Source organism: Peromyscus leucopus, chromosome 1 (assembly GCF_004664715.2).
Source record: "Peromyscus leucopus breed LL Stock chromosome 1, UCI_PerLeu_2.1, whole genome shotgun sequence".
Taxonomy (NCBI): domain Eukaryota; kingdom Metazoa; phylum Chordata; class Mammalia; order Rodentia; family Cricetidae; genus Peromyscus; species Peromyscus leucopus.
This window is the reverse complement of record NC_051063.1, coordinates 50,726,340-50,745,140: the sequence shown is the minus strand read 5'-3', so window position 1 is coordinate 50,745,140 and position 18,801 is coordinate 50,726,340. Positions and strand designations below refer to the sequence as shown.

The following is an 18,801-nucleotide window of genomic DNA, read 5'->3' as shown; positions in this document are numbered from 1 at the left end:
CTCTCTCTCTCTCTCTCTCTCTCTCTCTCTCTCCCTCCCTCCCTCCCTCTCCCTTCCTTCCTTCCTTCCTTCCTTCCTTCCTTCCTTCCTTCCTTCCTTCCTTCCTTTCTTCCGTTCTTTCTTTCTTTCTTAAAAGATTAAACTGGAAAAAAAAGAGAGAGGGAGATTAAACCCAGAAAGAGAGGGAGTGTCAGCTCCATGGTGTGAGGTGGAAGCCTTAGTTCCTTCCAACTGCTGCTGGGACAGTTTATAGGACCTTGGGGTCTTTCTGCATGGTGTTCACTTCAAATCAAAAGGCACCTTCCATGATTGGCGGGAGCTGTGCCACATACCCCATCCCATGAGCTGAGAATGCTGCCTTCCTCCTCAGGACAAGTTTGAGGTGTGACAGCCGTTGCAGGTGAAAGGTTAAGACAGGTTGTTGCTGCAAACTCCTTTATTTTCCTGCTTTAGTTTCCTTAGTCATCCCCTCCAAGCCAGAGCGTGGTTCCTTTGTTCTGTAGGCTGTAGAGCCAGAGTCTACTGGATGGGGGTGGTGAGGAGGGGGTGGTGCTGAGGAAAAGCCCTATGACGCTCTCTCCCCTGCCCGAGGGCTCCCCACAGTTTGTAACGCTTACACTTCCTGTTCATCCTTTGGTACTTTCGTTGAGGAATCGCCTGGCAGCAACTGCTGACCTCCGGTCCAAAGTCAGCTGGCAGGGACACAGAGCAGTGGAGGAAAAGCCCATTTCCTAGTCTCTCACTTCCTTCCTTCCTGAAGCTGCCTTAGACTTCATGTTCTGACACCTCCTTCCGCACCGAGGAGGAGAAACCGCATTTGTCTGTTGTCAGAAAGAGAAGCAGGCTGTTGCTTGTGAAGCTGAACACTTCTCACTGCCGGCACCGGCATCTTTAAAATGGATTCCTTGGAGGTCATGTTTTCTGGAGAATTCAGTTATAAAACTTGGGAAATCTCAAGATCTCCACAAAGCCTCCCCAGACAGGGAGGAGGAACAGCAGGCTGCTGCCTTTCAGTCAGGGAGACCTCTTCAGAGAGTTTGTTCTGGATGTAGACCGTGTCTTCATGCTTTCGAGAGAATATACTGGCTAAGTTTTGAGGGGCGAGTGAGGAAGGGCCCAGGCACAATATGTTTTAAAGTTTTCTTTAATTTTGTGTGTTTTGTCGGCTTGTATATATATGAACCACGTGCATGTGTGTCACCTATGGAAGCCAAAAGAGGGCATTGGATCTCCTGGAACTGGAGTGACAGGCAGCTGTGAGCCACCATGTGACTGCTAGGAACCAAACCTGGGTCTTCTGCAAGAGCAGCAGATGCTCTTAACTGATAAGTTTTTGCATCGATAAGCCTCTCTGCTGACATAGCAATCCAAATCAGACCAAATTAGAAAAAGCCCTGGTTTAATGGGTAAAGCATTCCTGGGTGATTCTCTGCCCCCCACCCCCCCACCCCCCATGGGGTCGAGAGACCGGAAAACCACATGTCTGTTTTCTGGGATGCAGCTTATATACCGTATGGGAGTGGTCTTGAGCATCTCTAGGGGAAGAGCAGTGTTTGGCGGGCTTTGAAGAGGCAGGATTGGGGAAAGAGATGGGGGAGGGGATTTGAGGTGGGTCTTCCACCCAAACATTCTAGACTCTTTGGTATAGGGATGCCAGAGTGCCAGGGGTTGAGGTGGAGCTCCCACCCAAACATTAACTGCTGAGCCGTCTCTCCAGCTCCCTAATGTGTTTCTAAACCTTCAAAATTGATGTCCTCAGTGTCTCTCACTTGATTTACAGCGATAGAATTGTGAAACTATCTCATATTTTCCTATACTCTCAGTTTCCGTTTTTTTTTTGTTTGTTTTGTTGTTGTTGTTTGTTTCCAATGCATAGAGCTCTAGGAATCTTTTGGGCCTATATCACCCTGGGGCCCAGCAGAAGCAGAGAGCTTACTGTAGGTGGAGACTGCTGGTCACCTCTGTCCCTCCAGCTGCTCCCAAATAACCACACAGAGACTTATTATTAATTATAAATGCTCGGTCGATAGCTTAGGCTTGTTACTAACTAGCTTTTACATCTTAAATTAACCCATATTTTATCTATGTTCTACCATGTGGCTCAGTACCTTATCTCAGTACAGCATGTTCATCTCCCACTTCATCTTCATCTCCTCAAGACTCCCAAGACTCCATCCTTCTTCCTCCCAGCATTCTCTCTACCCTGAAAATCCTGCCTTGCCATAGGCCAATCAGCTCTTTATTAACCAGTGAGAGCAATATATATTTACAGTATACAAAAAGATTGTTCCAGAGCAGCTTACTGAGAATTTGAGGAGTTCAGCTTAGAATGGACTGGGCTTAGGGAAAATAGTAAAGGATTATACTTTACACCAAGGCTAATAATACTTTAGTTCCAGGGCAGGGGGATGGATTAGTTACTTGACTGGGCAAGAGTGCTGTTTGGAGAAAGCCTCCTGGCTATAGCCTTTGATGGAGTAACATCACCACCTCAGCCCAGCAGGGAGGGAACCCCAGCTTCTGCCTCTGCCTTTAGATTTCTGCTAACCCAGTGGTTGAACTAGCAGGAATCCAGAGGAGGCAAGCACCTGGATTTGGAGCTTGAGATTGCCTTGGGGCATAGAGCAGGCTGGAGGACAGACCTGGAAGTTCTGTATCCACTGTGTGTACCAAGTTCAGACCTTTACCCCAGAGGGCATGTTGGAAATTACTCATTAAGCTGGTTGATATCAGTATCTATTGGGGTAAAAGTTTACAACTCATGATCTCAGATTTTCAACAGTGTGTCCAGGCTTGTGGATATGTTGTTTATTAAAAATAATCAGAGTCTCCCAGGCTTTCTTTTACATTCCGTCATATTTCGTAGATGTTAAACGTTGATTTTTTTTATTGTGGTAAATGAATATAACATAAACTTTCCCATTTTGAAGTTGTTTAGTATACAGTTCTGCGTCACTAATTCACTGTCGTCCGCCCCTGGAACTTGCCCATTTCCCCAAACTGAACCGCTCTGCCCACTTAGCACTAGCTCTCTGGCCATTCCCTCCGTCTCCTGGCCCTGGACACTGCCACTTTTCCTGTGTCTGTGGCTCTGGCTGCTCTGAGTACTTCATCTAAGTGGAATCCTTCAGTGTTTGTCCCTGGGCCTGGCTTATTTCACTTAGTATAATGTCTTCATCAAATGTACATCATCAAATGTACATCAAATGTAAGTTTCATCCATGCTGTGGTATGTGTTACTATTTTTTTCCCCTTTTTAAGAAGATGGAATAATTGTATGTGTGTAGTGTAGCACATTTCATTTATCCATCTTCTGATGGTCACTTGGATTGCATGACATGTTGTATATCTTATTTCTGAATATTTTCATTATTTTTATAGCTTTAAGTTTCACATGTCCAGGGCTAGAGACATGGCTCAGTGGTTGAGAGCACTGGCTGCTCTTCCAGCTCCCACATGGCACTTCCCAGCACCCACATGGCAACTCACAACCATTTGTAACTCCAGTTCCAGGAAACTCACTTTCTTCTGGGCTCTGCAGCCACCAGAAATGCATTGGGTGATAAATATACATGCAAGCAAAAATACCCACACATATAAAATAAAGACTTAAAATGCTTTATGTGCCCAGTCTTCAAGATGACATACAAAAAGTCTGTGGGAATGGAAATATAGAAGATGGAGGTGGTCTTATGGAGGAGAGATGGGCACCATTTGGAGGAAACAGTGATGGGAAGTGTGTATTTAAATATATGGCTTTTACACAGAGGTGTAACCTGCTGTGAATAAAAGGAATGGCATGTAAACAAGGCAGGAAATGAGTCTAGGCAGGAGAATCTAACCCAGGGCCCGACACTCCTTTGCTGAGCCACACTCCTGCCCCAGCTGGACTATTCGGGTTGGATGGGACTAAGCACCATGAGCAAGGTGGGACAAAGTTTAAAACAATCACATGTGGCCAAACAAGGGTCCTGTTTTGTTTGTCTCTGAGACAGGGTCTCTTCTATGTAGCCCTGGCTGTCCCGGAACTCGTTATGTAGACCAGGCTGACCTCGAACTCACAGACATCTGCCTGCCTTTACCTCACTGAGTGCTGGGTTTAAAGGTGTGTGCCACCACACTTGGCCCAAATGTACTTGTGTGTACGTATATGTATGTATGTATACGTGCACACATGCATGCATACATTCTTGTGTCTATAGAGGCCAGAAGAGCATGTTGGATCCCCTGGATCTGGAATTACTGGGAGCTATAAACCACCTGACCCTGACGGGGTGCTGGATTCCAGCTTTGGTCCATTGTAAGAGCAGCAGGTGGTTTCAACTGCTGAGCCATTTCTCCAGCCCCAGGCAAGTATAAAGACATAAGTAAAAGAGCTTCTTGCCTGACTGTGGTGGTCATTAATGTGCCAGTATTCATGCCCCTTCAAGAGGGGACCATGGTTCACAGCCTTCCTTGAATTCATAATGACTGCAGTGCACTGTATTTTGAATCACCAAGATTAGCATCCTTAGAGCCTGTTTGGAAAGGGACAGCCGTGGGAGGGGCTAAACTAAGCTGAGTTCAGATCCTCACCAACCACGTAGAAAACCAGGGTGGCAGTGTGCACCTGTAACCTCAGCACTTGGGGCGAGGGTGGAGCGGGTTTGCTGGCCAGCTGGTCCAGCTGAATCAGCGAGCTCTGGGTTCAGTGAGAAACTTCGTCTCAAGAGATAAGGTGAGAGGGTCCCCAAGATGGCTCAGTGGGTAAGGGTGTGTGTGCATCACCAGGCCTGATGACCTGAGTTTGATCCCCAGAACCCATGTGATGAAAGGAGAGAAGTGATTCCTGCAAGCTGTCCTCTGACCTCCAGTGTGCTCTGTGACATGCACTCACACATACCACACATACATACACACACACTCAAGTAAATAATATGCAAAAAACACTAAAAAAGTAGGACACCTCGCTTCGACCTCTTGTCTCCGGTACATGCACACACGCCCACATGCACTGACACACACACATGGATGAACACACACATGGACACACAGACACACACATGGACACTCGGTCACACACATACACATACAATCACTGCAGACTTAAGACATACCCTCCCCCTAGATGGATAAGGCTATTTCCTTCTGAGGCTAGTGCTTAGGTTATTAGAGAGGTCAACGTTCTTCTCCCCAGGGAAGCTGCTCTGGGTTAGGGGTTAAGACTGCTATCTACAACAGGGACGAGCAGGCTCCACGCCACTGCCAGTCCCGCCATGGTGGGGGAGGGGAGGAGCACTGTTTCTAGAATTGTGTCAAAAGGCTGTCCATTGACTGCTCTGCCCACTGGAGCCACAGTTTTATCTTGCCTGCCTGGGAACTGAATTTGTTTGCCTCTGTTTGGCTAGATGGATAAGGAGCTAGAGAGTATATGATAAGGCCACTGTGCTCAGATGTTATAGTAAAACTATGGCGGTGATTGTAAAATTCTTTCTACCTCAGTGCTTGACAGTTTTCCTAACAACATGTTGAAGAAACAAGAGGAAAGTGATGCTTTGTTGGGTTTTGAAGAACAGATTGCTGTGGTTTAAGAAAAGCAACGTTTTTAGTAAAAAACAAAACAACAAAACCAAACTATGAACTTAGCAGCCCCCAGGCTTGAACTCTGGCTCTGGGTTAGCTGTTTGCTAGCTGTCAAGTTTGGGTGAATCGCTAAGGTGTGGTGCTGGGCTTTGAGCCTTGCTGCCCATGGTGCAGCGGATGGCGCAGGCTCCTGGATCAGCCTGGCACATGTGGCATGGTGGGCACTCAGACGGTGGCTGTTCTTAGTGTCCTTTGGACTGTTCCAAGGAGCCTGGGTGCCCCACACTTGACCTGGAGAGCTCACGCCGCTCCCCCAGTCCAACCTAGACAAACTGGAGATTGAAACTGTAGACAAAGAGACAGAACAGCTTCCTTCACAGAGTTTACCTTCCAAAGGGTTGGAGAATCATCTTTCCAAGGACATTTGTATTTGCAATGTAGAGCACCTCTTCAGAGGAGGAAACAGGTATTCACTGGTAGGAAGGGGTGGAGTTCTGCATCTTTTCAATGTCCCTGACACCATGCTGTAATGGACAATAACTTCCCCAGCTTTCCCTCAGCCCATCTGCCTTGTAGTTTCTTCGGAAAACTCCCATCTGGAGCTAGAACAGCTTACAGAAACCACTGATGATTAAGTTTTGAAGCATACCCATTTAGAAGTGGGGCTTCTAAAATGACCCCCGTGTGGGTAACAATAGGTGCTTCTCAGAGTATGTACAGGGCATGGACAACTCCGGAAAAGTCTATCACCTACGTAAAGTGGGGGGCGTCAAGCCCCACCTTCTGGTTGCACACATGAATCATGGAGGCTGTGACTTCTGTGCTCTTCTAGGGTGTGTGTTTCTTGGGATTACACACTCACTCCAGCAGAGTAGGAGGTCAGTTAGTGAAAGACTTTATTGAACCAGATTCTCTTCTGCGTGTGAGTCATGTTCCGGTAGTGTGAAAAGAGGCCAAGAGGAATGTTTAACTCTTTCAGCTCCCAGGTCTAAAGTGCAAGTGGGCCGGAGGCTGCTTCTTAACACTCCAGAGAACAAGCCGTACGTTTAGTCAGACAGTGAGGACTCTGAGAAAATGTACCAGAAAATTATGTCCATCTTGATCCAACCCTGAGGACTTGTTTTAATAACATAGATGGCTGAGAGAGTTGTCAAATATTATGCTTGGTTTTCTGTTTTAAAAATTTCTCAGACACTACCCTTCTGCAGAAATCTGACATCTGGTAACTTCAGGTGCCTGGAAGACTGCCAGAAAATAAGAAAGGGGCCTCAGAGCACATGAAAACTGTGGAAAACCTCCAGTGCCAATGTGTGTCCTTCACCCCTGTGGGAGTGTCAGCCTGCCGTCTGGAGTTTGGCTACTTTAGCTATGTGGGAACTTTTAGTAATGTTGGTGCTCTGGATTGTAACAGCAAACTAGAAAGTGGGTTGCATTGGATATGGTGGTGCATACCTTTAGTCCCAACATTTGGGAGGCAGAAGCAGTTGGATCTCTATAAGGTCAAGGCCAGCCTTGTCTACACAGCAGGTTCCAGCCAGGGCTACGCAGTAAGACTCTGTCTTGAAAAAGATAAAATTAAAAAAGGGTAGAAAAGCTGATTGGAGGATGATGCAGCTGAAAAGATAATTCAGTGGTAAGAGCATTGGCTGCTCTTCCAGAGGACCCAGGTTCAATTCCCAGCACCTCCATGTCAGCTCACAGCTGTAACTCTAGTTCCAGGGGATCTGACACCCTCTTCTGGTAGGTGCCAGGCACACGTGTGGTGTAGGGACATACATATAGACAAAACACCCGTATGCATAAAATAAAAATAGATAAATCTGTAAAAAAAAAAAAAAATGAAGCTGACGAAGCTGAAAGCAGAAGCTGGCTAGCACCAGAGGAGGAAGGCCTGGGGACCTGTGACTGTCTAGGACAGCGGCCGTGGTTAAATGCAGCACAGTGCTGTACAGCTGAAGTAATGACCTTGCTTCCGGCAGTCTGAGTGAACCATGTGTCTTGTTTTCTTATTCATTGATCTGACTACACCGTCTTGGGAGACGTCTTTATGAAAGGCAGGCAAGGATGTATTCTTCGCCTGTTTACGCTTTTTTCAGAAAGAAAGCTACATAAGAAATCTGACTACATTAGCCCAGGGTGATCTAGGTCTCAAAGTTCTCCTGTCTCAGCCTTTTGAGTTCTGGGTTTTGTGGGTATATGCTTATTTTTAAACGTGGTCAAAATTAAATTAACCCTGTTGAAATAGGAAGCACTGATGTGTTTATCTACCAGAAGACAGTGCATTCTCTAGTGATCGGTGACACGGATTTGAACTTGTGGTTAATTATATGGGAGTGATTTATAATAGGCACTAATGTTTATATCAGTCATGTCCTCAGCACATCCACACAGCATGCTGGGTAAGGCTTGGGTGGCAGATGCACTTGGATGCCCATTCTGTCTCTGACTTATTGTAAGTGTTACAGTCCAGAGGGAAAGGTATCCTGACTTGTCAGGAAGTCAGATTACACCTGAAGCTATGAAGGGAGATATTCTGGATACCCACAGCTGTGAGGAGAAAGGTATCCCAGGAAGTCAGATTATACCTGAAGCTGGGGGGCAGTAGAGGATGGTCTATCGCAGGATGTGGCAATCCTGCTTCTCTCTCCGAGAGCTTACAGCTGAGCTCTGCTCTGCCCCCTCTTAAGCTTCCCAGCAGAGACTCTGCTCCTCACCCACGAAAGAAAATCTTTACTCAAAACTCTGTTAAGAAAGAGATTTATTTGGGAAGGAGGAATCCAGGAGAGTGGCTGCCTCTGCCAGGGTGGGAAAGGACAGCTGATACCCGAACAGGCGGAGGGGTTTATGTAGGGCTGCTTAGGGGCGGAGTTTTTCCAGGGAGAAGGTTTTCAAGAAGGGAATTGGTCAGATTTTCATTCCCTTGAACTTGGACAAGCTCAAATTGGCTAGATTTTGTGCTCAGGGATTGGTTGGTTTAGTTGGTTAGGGGCAGAGTTGGCTCTGGTTTCTTTCCCTGGCCCTTTTTAGCCTTTTGGCTCTAGTTTCAGGGCCAGGGCGTAATTCTTTTACTGGTTCTGGTTTGAGGGCCAAAGTGTGTTTCTTTGGTTCTGGTTTCAGGGCTAAAGTGTTTCTTTCACTGGCTCTGGGTTCAGGGTCAGGGTGCTAGATTTTGTGCCCAGGGATTGGTTGGTTTTCTGCTCAGGAATTGGTTGGTTTTCTTGCTCAGGGATTGGTTAGTTTTATGTTCAGTTGTTCAGGGGCAGATTTGGCTCTGGTTTCAGGGCCAAACTGTATTTCTTTCACTGGCTTGGGTTTCAGGGCCAGGGCGGGTTTCCTTGGCTGGCCCTTTTACCCTACACTTACTATGTGACCTTAGAATTGACCATCTTTGAACCTGTGTCCTTATCTGCCCAATGGGAACTACTAATAAACGGGCAGGTCATTGTGAGGACTCACTGATGTGATATACAGTGAAGTGTGTGGAATGAGGAAGCACTGTGTAAATGTTGATCATTGATCTTTATCATTATAGTCATCTTCATGATGGTAACTGTGAAAGTACTAATATCTTCGTTTCTCAGGTCATGGAAACGGAAGACCTGAGAGTTTACGTGGTGTGTGCAGGGTGAATAAGCTGAAGAACAGTAAACTGGGATTTGAACTGTAGTGGGTGGCTGTTCTAGCTATGACTTGAAGCACCGCCCCTAGTAAGGTAGCAGGTAACTGTTACACCTGCCTATGACCTTGAAGTACACGCCCCTGGGGCCGCTCGGGACCCTTAAGACCTGGGATGCACGTAAGTGGTGCTCTCTTCTCTCCTTCATGGGACTTGGAAGCAGGGATGATCTCAGGCGGAAGAACAGTGTGGGACTGTGCCTCACCCTTCCAGGATCCTGCGACAATTCCTCTGTTCTGTCTCGTGAGTTTTCCTTCCCTAATAAATTCCTTTGCCCTTAAAGCAGACTCCATGGATTTCTCGCATTATTGAACTTCGCTCCTTGTCACTGAAGAAGCCTAGTGTTTTACATGCACACTGCGCTATCTCTTCAGAGTCTATTTATATAAATGTTAGATTTGTTTTTTGTTTGTTTGTCTGTCTGTTTTAGGTTCTCACTATGTAGCCCTGGCTTACCTGGAGCTCATTATGTAGACCAGTCTGGCCTCCTACTCACAGAGAGCTGCTTGACTCCCTGCCCCTTGAGTGCTGGAATTGAAGACGTGCACCACCAGGCACAACTGATAAGATGTGTTTAGGAGATGCTCAGTAGTAGAACGCTTGTCCAGCATGCATGAGGCCCTGGGTTCTGTGCAAAGCACCGTGAAAGGAAACCGAAAGCAGAAAGCCTGCGGTAGAGGAGGGTGAGGAGTGAGTGCAGCGACCACTTCTCTGTTTTTGCTGTGGCCCCAGTCATCTCATTATTGAAAAAAAAAATCCCAGTAGTGCAAGAATAAGCTGCTTTGACCTGACAGTCCAAATCAAATGCGTAATATTTAGTTATGGAGCATAGTTAAAAATGACAATATACTGAACTGTTTATTAGATGCTTCCTACATTTTTTTCACACCAGTGAAAGTCATAGACTACAGTTATAGCTATCTTATCATTTTCTTCCCATTAGACATTCAGTTCTCTTTAAATATTTATATACTGGGGGCTGGAGAGATGGCTCAAAGGTTAAGATCACTGGTTGCTGTTCCAGAGGTCCTGAGTTCAATTCCCAGCAACCAGTGGTGGCTCACAGCCATCTGTAATGAGATCTGGTGCCCTCTTCTGGTCTGCAGGGACACATGCAGGCAGAACACTGTATACAAATTTATTACAGAGTACTGTAATGAATAAATGAATGGATAAATAAATATTTATATATACTTATTTACTATCTCTTGCATGCTCTATCTCTGTGTGTGTGTGTGTGTGTGTGTGTGTGTGTGCGCGCGCGCCGCGCACCCGCCTAGAGGCCAGAAGAGGGCTTAGGAGTCACATGAGCTAGAATTATAGGCAGTTGTGAGTCACCTGACATGGATCCTGGGAATCAAACTCATTTCCCTAGAAGAGCAGTAAGCTCTCTTAACTGCTGCGCTATCCCTCCAGCCCCTGCTTCTCTCCCCTGCCATAGGTCCTGGGAATCGAACTCAGGTTGCCAGGCTTGGAGAAAATCACCGTTATTAGCTGAGCCACTTCACTGGCCTGTCTTGGTGTTTTTTGATGAAGTTAGTCATGTGTGAGATGAAAAAAAATCTCCACCTTCAACAATACTGAAAGAGTCTTGGAGAAGAATAAAGAAGCATGGGACCCTGGCCAGCGTGGAGAGCTTGAGCTTCGCCCTGTGCAGCCTCTGAGAAGGCATGTGGAGAATGTGGGTCCAGTCATGGCTGGGCATTCCTAAGTGAACACACACATGCCCTTCATGCCCTTATTTTCTAGTGTACAGACAGATCCTTAGCTCACCAGCCCTACACACTAGAGTAATGGACCCATCATGCATTGTGGTACAGACCCTCAACAGTGCAGGCTGGGCCACTGGCATCTTTAAACCAGAAAGATATGCCTGATCTGCTGGTACTAAATATCCCCCAGAGACACCATCTCCAGTCCTTCTCATTCTTTTCATAGACTTCCTTTCTCTGTGGGTTTTAAATCTTGGTGTGTGAGTCCTGACCCTGCCGTGTGTATACTTGGACAAATTAGATTATCTAAACTTGCAGATTGTCGTCATCCTTGTCTTATGATTGTCGTGGGAAATGGATGAAATGCTGTATGTAATTTCAAGTCTTTGGATTTCAAATACTGTATTTTAAAAGTACTATATTGCCTAGAACTTTAGTCATGGTAAAATAATAATATCCTTACCTCCCTCTTCTGGCACTTCAGAAACCTGTCTTCCCCAACTTGATTCTTTCATCTCTACAGTTTGGGCTAGTTGTTAGGTTTTTGTTGTTATTGTTGTTTGTTTCCGATTCTAGGCTTACACTGAGAAGCTAATGAAGATCCATGAGGAAATTATTATTTTTAAAGAAATAACTTTATATTTTTATATTTTATTATATAGCATTTACATTATCTTCATATTTTAAGTTTTAGGTTTTTAAGAACCAGGTTTACAGTATGTCTTAAATAGCTTTGTTTTCTCATGCCCTGGGCTTTCCAGGTTGTGGAACATGGAGGCCGGCTCTGTGGTCCGAGCCATCTTTGACTTCTGCCCCAGCGTCTCAGAGGAACTGCCGCTGTTTGTGGGAGATGTTATTGAGGTGTTGGCCGTGGTGGATGAATTCTGGCTTCTAGGAAAGAAGGAGGATGTTACAGGTAAGAGGTACCCCTCCTCTCTTCCTTGCACATTAAAGATAAAGGCCAGATGCGAAGCCCAAGTGATCCTTTCACTTCCCCATGTCTGCCTTCTGCGCTCACACGTGGCTCTGGCCTGTGAGGCGAGGTTCTCTCCATATCGACTCCTTGTGGAGGCTGGATGGGCAGACACCTGCTGCCCCAGCCTCGTTTCTGTCTGTCTTTCTCTTCCCGTCCCAATGCTCTGTCTTTCATGTCTAGTACTCTTGCTCCCCTCCTCAAACTGTGCTTGTTCCTCTCTTCAGAACTCTTGGTATTTGTCGTTGCTCTTGGCAGGCGGGCTGGCCTCAGGTGAGTGGGATGTAAGTACGCTCCACCTCATCCCTCTGGCTTTCTGCCTTTTACAGCTCCTGTTCCGTCTCCTATTCTCTTCAGGGCAGCCTCACTTATCCCACTCGGTCCTTCCTGGATCTGCATGGGCAAAAATTAATTAAAGCTACCTTCTACCTTGGATGCTCCAGTCTCCCATGTTTGTACTTCTGGCTATCTTTCTTCTATTTCTGAGATTCATATTAACGTGGATTTCTTCCATTAACTGCCCTTTTCATCACACATCAAGCAGTTATACTCATTTAGTCTTTAATTTTCACATCTGTGTGCACCTGGGTTGGAGTATGGAATGTAGTTCTGAGAGTAGGTACTGTGAACACTAACCAACTTTGGGGAGATATGCAGATTATTATTTCTAGTAGAAGTGATGCTTCTGTTCAGATCAAACCGACGAGTAGGTGTTAGCAAGGCAGAGAGACTTGCTTGCTGTGGCCCTGACATGGCCATGAACACAGCGGCGGTACCGAGGAAGAATCAGTAGGACACCAAGTGGTGGGGGTCCAGAGGACAAAGGCGTGCAAGGTCAGAAGTTGAGGGGGCCAGACACTGTGGCTTTCAACATCATCAGACCTCTGTCTTCGAAATACTGCTGCTGTTAGCTTAAGAAGATGGGACGGGTGGACTGGAGAGATAGCTGAGTGGTTAAGAGTACTGTCTGTTCTTCTAGAGGACCTGGGTTCGAGTCCCAGCATCTACATGGCAACTCACAACAGTCTAACTCCAGTTTCAGAGGAGCCAGTGCCCTCTTCGGACCTGCACATGGTGTACAGACAAAACACACATACACATAAAATAAAGCAATAATTAAAAAAAAAAAAAGAACGATAAGCCAGGCAGTGGTGTCATATGCCTTTAATCCCAGCACTCGGGAGGCAGAGGCAGGTGATCTCTGTCAGTTCCAGGCCAGCCTGGTCCATAGGGTGAGTTGCAGGAGATTTATTGTTACCCAGGAGGCAGGTGATAATGGCTGATGCCACAGTGGTGGGTCTGGGGATGTGTGGGCAGATTCAGGAAACATCTCTTGTTCTTTGTTCCTCCAGCTGGCAGGCCCTGCCTTCCTATACCACCTATAAAACTCTACCCATCTTCAGACTGAACTGCTATTTCATAAAAAACTCTGTTCCTCCTCTGAACCTCCATGGCGTGTGTGTGGGTTTCAGGATTCCATTTTCCTCTTTGTCCAGGTGAACTTTTAGATCTTTGAAGACCAAGACCACCCAACTCACATCTCCCTCTTCAGTGAACCTGATAGAGTGCCAGTGGTTAATGCTTATTGAGGTAGTGTGTGTGTGTGTGTGTGTGTGCGCGTGCGCATGCAAGTGGACATTTGGAAAGCACAGGACAGCTTGCAGGATTCATTTCTCTCCTTACACCGTGGGGACCTGGGAATCTAACTCAGGTCATCAGGCATGGCTGCGCATGTCATTACCCGCTCAACCATCTCACTGGCCCAATAAATGCTTTTGAGTTGTGTTCTCTGCCCTATACATACATTTAGCTCTGAACTGTGTACTTGATCTGTAGTAAATTCTCTAATTATTAGCATTAGGTCAATTTTCAATTCCGAATTTGCAACTGTACTGAGAAAAAGACACACTGTACACAGACAGAGGAAAAAAACAATCTTAAGAGAACACTCAGTGTTTAACGTGCGCTTCTGTTTTCCAGGACAGTTTCCCAGCAGTTTTGTGGAGATTGTGACAATCCCCAGTCTGAAAGAGGGAGAGAATTTGTTTGTTTGCACCTGCGAATTCACATCTCGGGAGCTGAACAGTCTTTCTCTCCATCGGGGTAAGAGCATCAGAGATCTGCAGTCTTGAGAGCAGGGTCTTTCAGAGACGTTTACACTGGTTAGCCTGTCTCTGCAGCCGGCACAATGACGTAACGCCCGTGAGAGGAAGGCCTTATGCTATAGTGCGTGGTAATTTTCACGGGATTTCCTCAGAAAGGTATTCTTTTGTTGTTTTAGATTTACTTTTATTTTTTGAGACAGGGTCTTTATGTATCTCCCTGGCTGGCATGGAACTTCATATGTAGCCCAGGCTGGTCTCGAACTCACAGAGATCTACTTGCTTCTGCCTCCTGAGTGCTGCGATTAAAGGAGTGAGCCACCACGCCAATCCGTTTTTATTTTAAATTACGTGTGTGTGGGGATACGAATATGTACGCATGAGTGCAGGTATCTGGGAGGTGAGAAGGGGATATGAATCCTCTGGTGCTGGAGTTACAGGCGGTTGTGAGCTGCCTGCTGTGTGCTGGCAACCAGACTCCTGTGCTCTGCCTTAGTCTATGTTCTTAGCTGCTGAGCCGCCATCTCTTCAGCCCCTACAACAGTATTCTTAGGGATCTTCAACAGTGGGAGTATTAGCAACTGCACGTTATACATAACAGTGTAGTTCAAAGGCAATTCACTCCAGGTAAGAGGTATGGCCTCAGGACATCCTCAGTCCAGTGTTATTTGTTCACTACCCTAAGCTGCAGACACTTCAGACAGTGTTAATCTCTTCCTCAGAAATACTACCTTGTATGATTTTGCTGAAAACATTGCTACTTACTAAAGAACAATAGGGAAACGGTGATTTTGATGAAGAAGAGATAGATGCAAGCCTGTCCCATTGCTGTGCCTCCATTGGGTAGAGTAAAAGAAACAGTTGTAACAGATGGTGCCAGCCGCATCCCCGGGATGATTCAAGTATTTCTCACATTGTACTCTAAAGGCATGGACTTCCAGAGATGGACAGGAAACCATTTCCACGTCCGCTTGGTGAAGTCTACGCCGTTCTACACAAAACAGAGACCAGCAGTGCTGCAGCCTGAGGCTTGTGGCCCCACCCAGCTTTGTGATGTCCAGTCAGCGTATCAGAATAGAACTTACTTATAAGCTCTGTTGTTTGCATTGTAACTGTCCTTTTAGTATGGTACTGAAGGCACAGGCATTCTTACACACACACACACACACACACACACACACACACTAGGGAATCGAGAGCTAGCAAACTTCTCTAGCCCCTGGTCAATGAGAGGAAAACAATATTGGGTTTTTTGATGTTCATCCTCAAGACCTGTCTTGGAGTTTTGTGCATGTTCGCCTGTTCTCAGTCTTTGCCTCTCCCTCTGGTCTGGAGCCTTCTTGCTAATCAGGGTTGGGAAGACAGTGGAAACTAGACCTAAGACTCCGGCAGGATCTTTGTCCTTCCTCACACTATCCCAAGGCGGTCTGGAGTCCGGGGCAGGCCTCCCCAGGTAGGGCGGAAGGAGGACAAGAGCCGGTTGGTGTTTCTGCGAGACATGCACAGGACGTGAGCGGCATGGCCTGCTTATTCGTTTGTTTCAGTGCTGGAGGTTGACACCCGGGCCGTGAGCACACTGGACGGCGAGACAAGCACTCTGCCACTGAATCACATCTCCAGCTTTAGCATGGGCCTTCTCTTTCCTAGTCTTGGCTCCTGCTGAAAACAGCAGATAGAAGGAGTGTTGTGTGGAAATAAACAGTGTGTATGTAGTGTTATGAAGAATTTGAGGGAATCGCCGCTAGAATTAATTTTGCTTCAACACTGTATGTTGTATGGTCAAGTCTTAGGCTTCAAAGCATTTTTAAAAAACAAGATTTTCTGCTGAAGCCAGCACTGAGAAGACTCATCTGATGTGTTCTGAGCTGGCTCTGAAAGTAAAATCCGCCTAAGGCACTCAGGCCCACCCCCCCCCCCACCCAGAGGTTCTCGGGAAGACCCTGGCACTGACCTGTTAGCCATGAGATGAGAGTGAGTGAGCCAGGGTCAGGCTGGGCTCCAGCCGGCAGGTCTTTGTTTTCACTGATGTGTGTGTGTGTCTGCGCATGTGTGTACAGGTGCCTGTGAGGAGGGCATCGGTGCCTGGGCACGGAGGTTACAGGTGGTTGTGAGTCACTCTGTGTGGATACTGGAAACTGAACTCTGGTCCTCTGCATGAACAGTGAGCCCTCTTAACTGCTAAGCTATTTCTCCAGACTTGAATCTGTAGATCTTCATTAAAAAATAAAAAAGCTTGCGTGTGGGTGGTTTTGCCTGTGTCTATGTCTGTGTACCACACATATGCCTGGTGCCCACAGAAGCCTGAAGAGGGCACTGGATCCCCTGGAACTGGAGTTGTGGATGCTGTGTGCTGCCTTGTGGGTGCTGGGAAACAAATTCCGTCAATCGCTACTTAAGAAAATGCCCTACAACCAGATCTTGTTTGTTTGTTTGTTTGTTTGTTTGTTTGTTTTGAGACAGGGTTTCTTTGTGTAGCCCTGGCTGTCCTGGAACTCACTCTGTAGATCAGGTTGGTTTTGAACTCAGAGAGATCCTCCTGCCTCTGCGTCTGAGTGCTGGGATTGAAGGCGCGCACCACCGCTGTTTGGTTTACAGCAGGATCTCATGGAGGCATTTTCCCCACTGAGGTTCCCTCCTTTGGGTAACTCTAGCTTGTGACAAGTTGATGTAAGAGTAGCCAGCACAGCAGTGGGGTGGCTTCTCTTCTGTGCACACAAAACTGGAGTGATGAATAAACAAACCAGAAGGAGACCCGGAGACTTCCAGGAGTATTGGGGTGCTAAGAGTATAGTTCAGTTGGTAGAGTACTTGGCTAGTATGCCCAAAGCCTTGGGTCCAGTCTTACGATGCATCCACCTCTGTAGTTGTACATGCCAGTAATCCCAGCGTTCAGGATGTAGAGGCAGAACAGCCTGGAATTTAGTCCTCTTCCGCCACATTGCCAGCCTCGGCTACATGAGAACCTTCCTGTGCCTTGCCACCCTGCCTGTTTAGTTGTTATTAAATTACACTTAAGAAGTAGCATTAAGATTAATAAGAGCAGCTGGAGAGATGGCTCAGTGGTCAGGAACACTGTGCTTTTCCAGGGGACCCAGGTTCAATTCTCAGCACCCATGTAGAGGCTCACAACCATCTGTAACTCCAGTTCTTTAGTCATCCAAAGAGAAAAATTGTATGTGTGCGTATGTATGAGTAATTTGTGTTATGACTAGTATGTTAAAATTAGGCAATATGGCTTAGAGGATAGGAATTCTAATGGTCCTAGATTTAAATCCATCTTTGCCACATAGTAGCTGTGATGTTGGGCTAGCGCATTGCTAGCCTTATGTAAAGGCTGGAGATGGCAACACCTACCTCAGGGTAGCTGTTAGGACCAGTGAGGTTGTAAACCAGGCAGAGGGACATGCTCTGTGGCTCCTGAGGCCTGCCTTCCTTCTGTGAAGTTGCTGTGTATGGGATGTTTCCCCAGTCTACCTGGAGTCATCACTGATTCTGCCAGCAGGTGTCACCCTCCCCACTTCCTGAAGCCACTCAGTTATTTTGGACTGTGCTATGTGTTTTGGTTCAGAAACAAAACTGTCTTCTGGAAGTGTCAGTATGAGTGAGTGGCTAGAGTCACCAGCTGTCCAAAAAATAAAGAATAGAACACGAAAAGTGAAGGGGAAAAAAAGGAAAAGAGAGGAAGGAAGAAAAGGAAAAGAATGTGTCAAGGGAAAGACAAGAAGATCAGGAGGTCATTTCCTCACACAACACAGAATGCTTATGGCTGTCTACACCTCGCATTTCTAGGCAACCTCCTCTCAAAATGGTAATTTATAAATAGGTTTCTGACTGATCTTTAATGGTCGAAGCACAAGCATCTTAGATTTTAATGCCATGAGATGAAGTGTTAGGATAAACTCTATAAATTAAAGGAAATATGTGGTCTGCACAAGGCACACAGTCCCCTGGGCAGTTAGCACCATGAGTGGAGGTAAGGAAGGAGCTGGGCCTGTGGAGTCAGGCAGCGTGTATCAGAGTCTAACCAGACCTACATTCCTTCCTGTAATCTCACTTCCAATCCACTTCCTGTTCAGAGAAAAATTCCAACCAAAGAAACAAGCAGGATGGTTGGGAGCAGTCACATTTGACCCCAAGAGTCACTGCAGTTTCTACTTTCCTGTTCCCAAACCTGGTCCCACCATTCCAGGAATTCTTTATATTGGTGTTTTTGAAGTCTAGAATGACTGGGTATCCTTCATTCCTAAATAATTACCCAGACTCCAGGGAAATAGCTTGCCTGACTAATTAAAACAAGAGATTTTTGAAAACAGAAACCAGAGAAACCACCACCACCACCACAACAAACCCACCCCAGGGAAGTTAGGCCTATAAAATAAAGGTAATCACCAAGTAAGGGGAAAAAACAAAGGACAAAATCAAAAACATAAGGTGGGGATGTTGAACTAAAGTAAAGTGCCATCTAAATTGTGTGTGTTGATGGGAGAGGGCCGTCATCTTGTTTTGTTTTGAGAACCCTCCTTTATAACTATGGATAACCAGCAGAGCTACAGTCTGCCCGGAAACAAAGCTCATCAAAACCACTGTTGGAATAGACAGGAAAACAAGCCCTATTGTCCAAGTTCATGGAGATCTGGCCAGACAGAGCGCACTGTCATTCTGCAGTTTGAAGTGAGCCAGGCATTTCAAAGCCAGCAGAGTGGGAGTTAGGACATGCTTTGATTTTCCTATTCACCAAGAGACCCATTGTGTCTGAGCAGTCATGTCACCAGTGAC

At 46.3% G+C, this 18,801-nt stretch overlaps 1 protein-coding gene across 1 annotated transcript in view; it reads left to right on the top strand.

Annotated features, from left to right (window-relative positions):
* Positions 1-18,801, top strand: part of LOC114706420 (dynamin binding protein) — a 105,386-nt gene that overhangs the window by 19,607 nt on the left and 66,978 nt on the right. Inside the window, exons 2-3 of the mRNA XM_028888795.2 lie at positions 11,712-11,866; positions 13,904-14,026. Of these exons, the coding sequence (XP_028744628.1) occupies positions 11,722-11,866; positions 13,904-14,026 (268 nt within the window). The 5' untranslated portion in view covers positions 11,712-11,721. The remainder of the gene's footprint in view (positions 1-11,711; positions 11,867-13,903; positions 14,027-18,801) is intronic.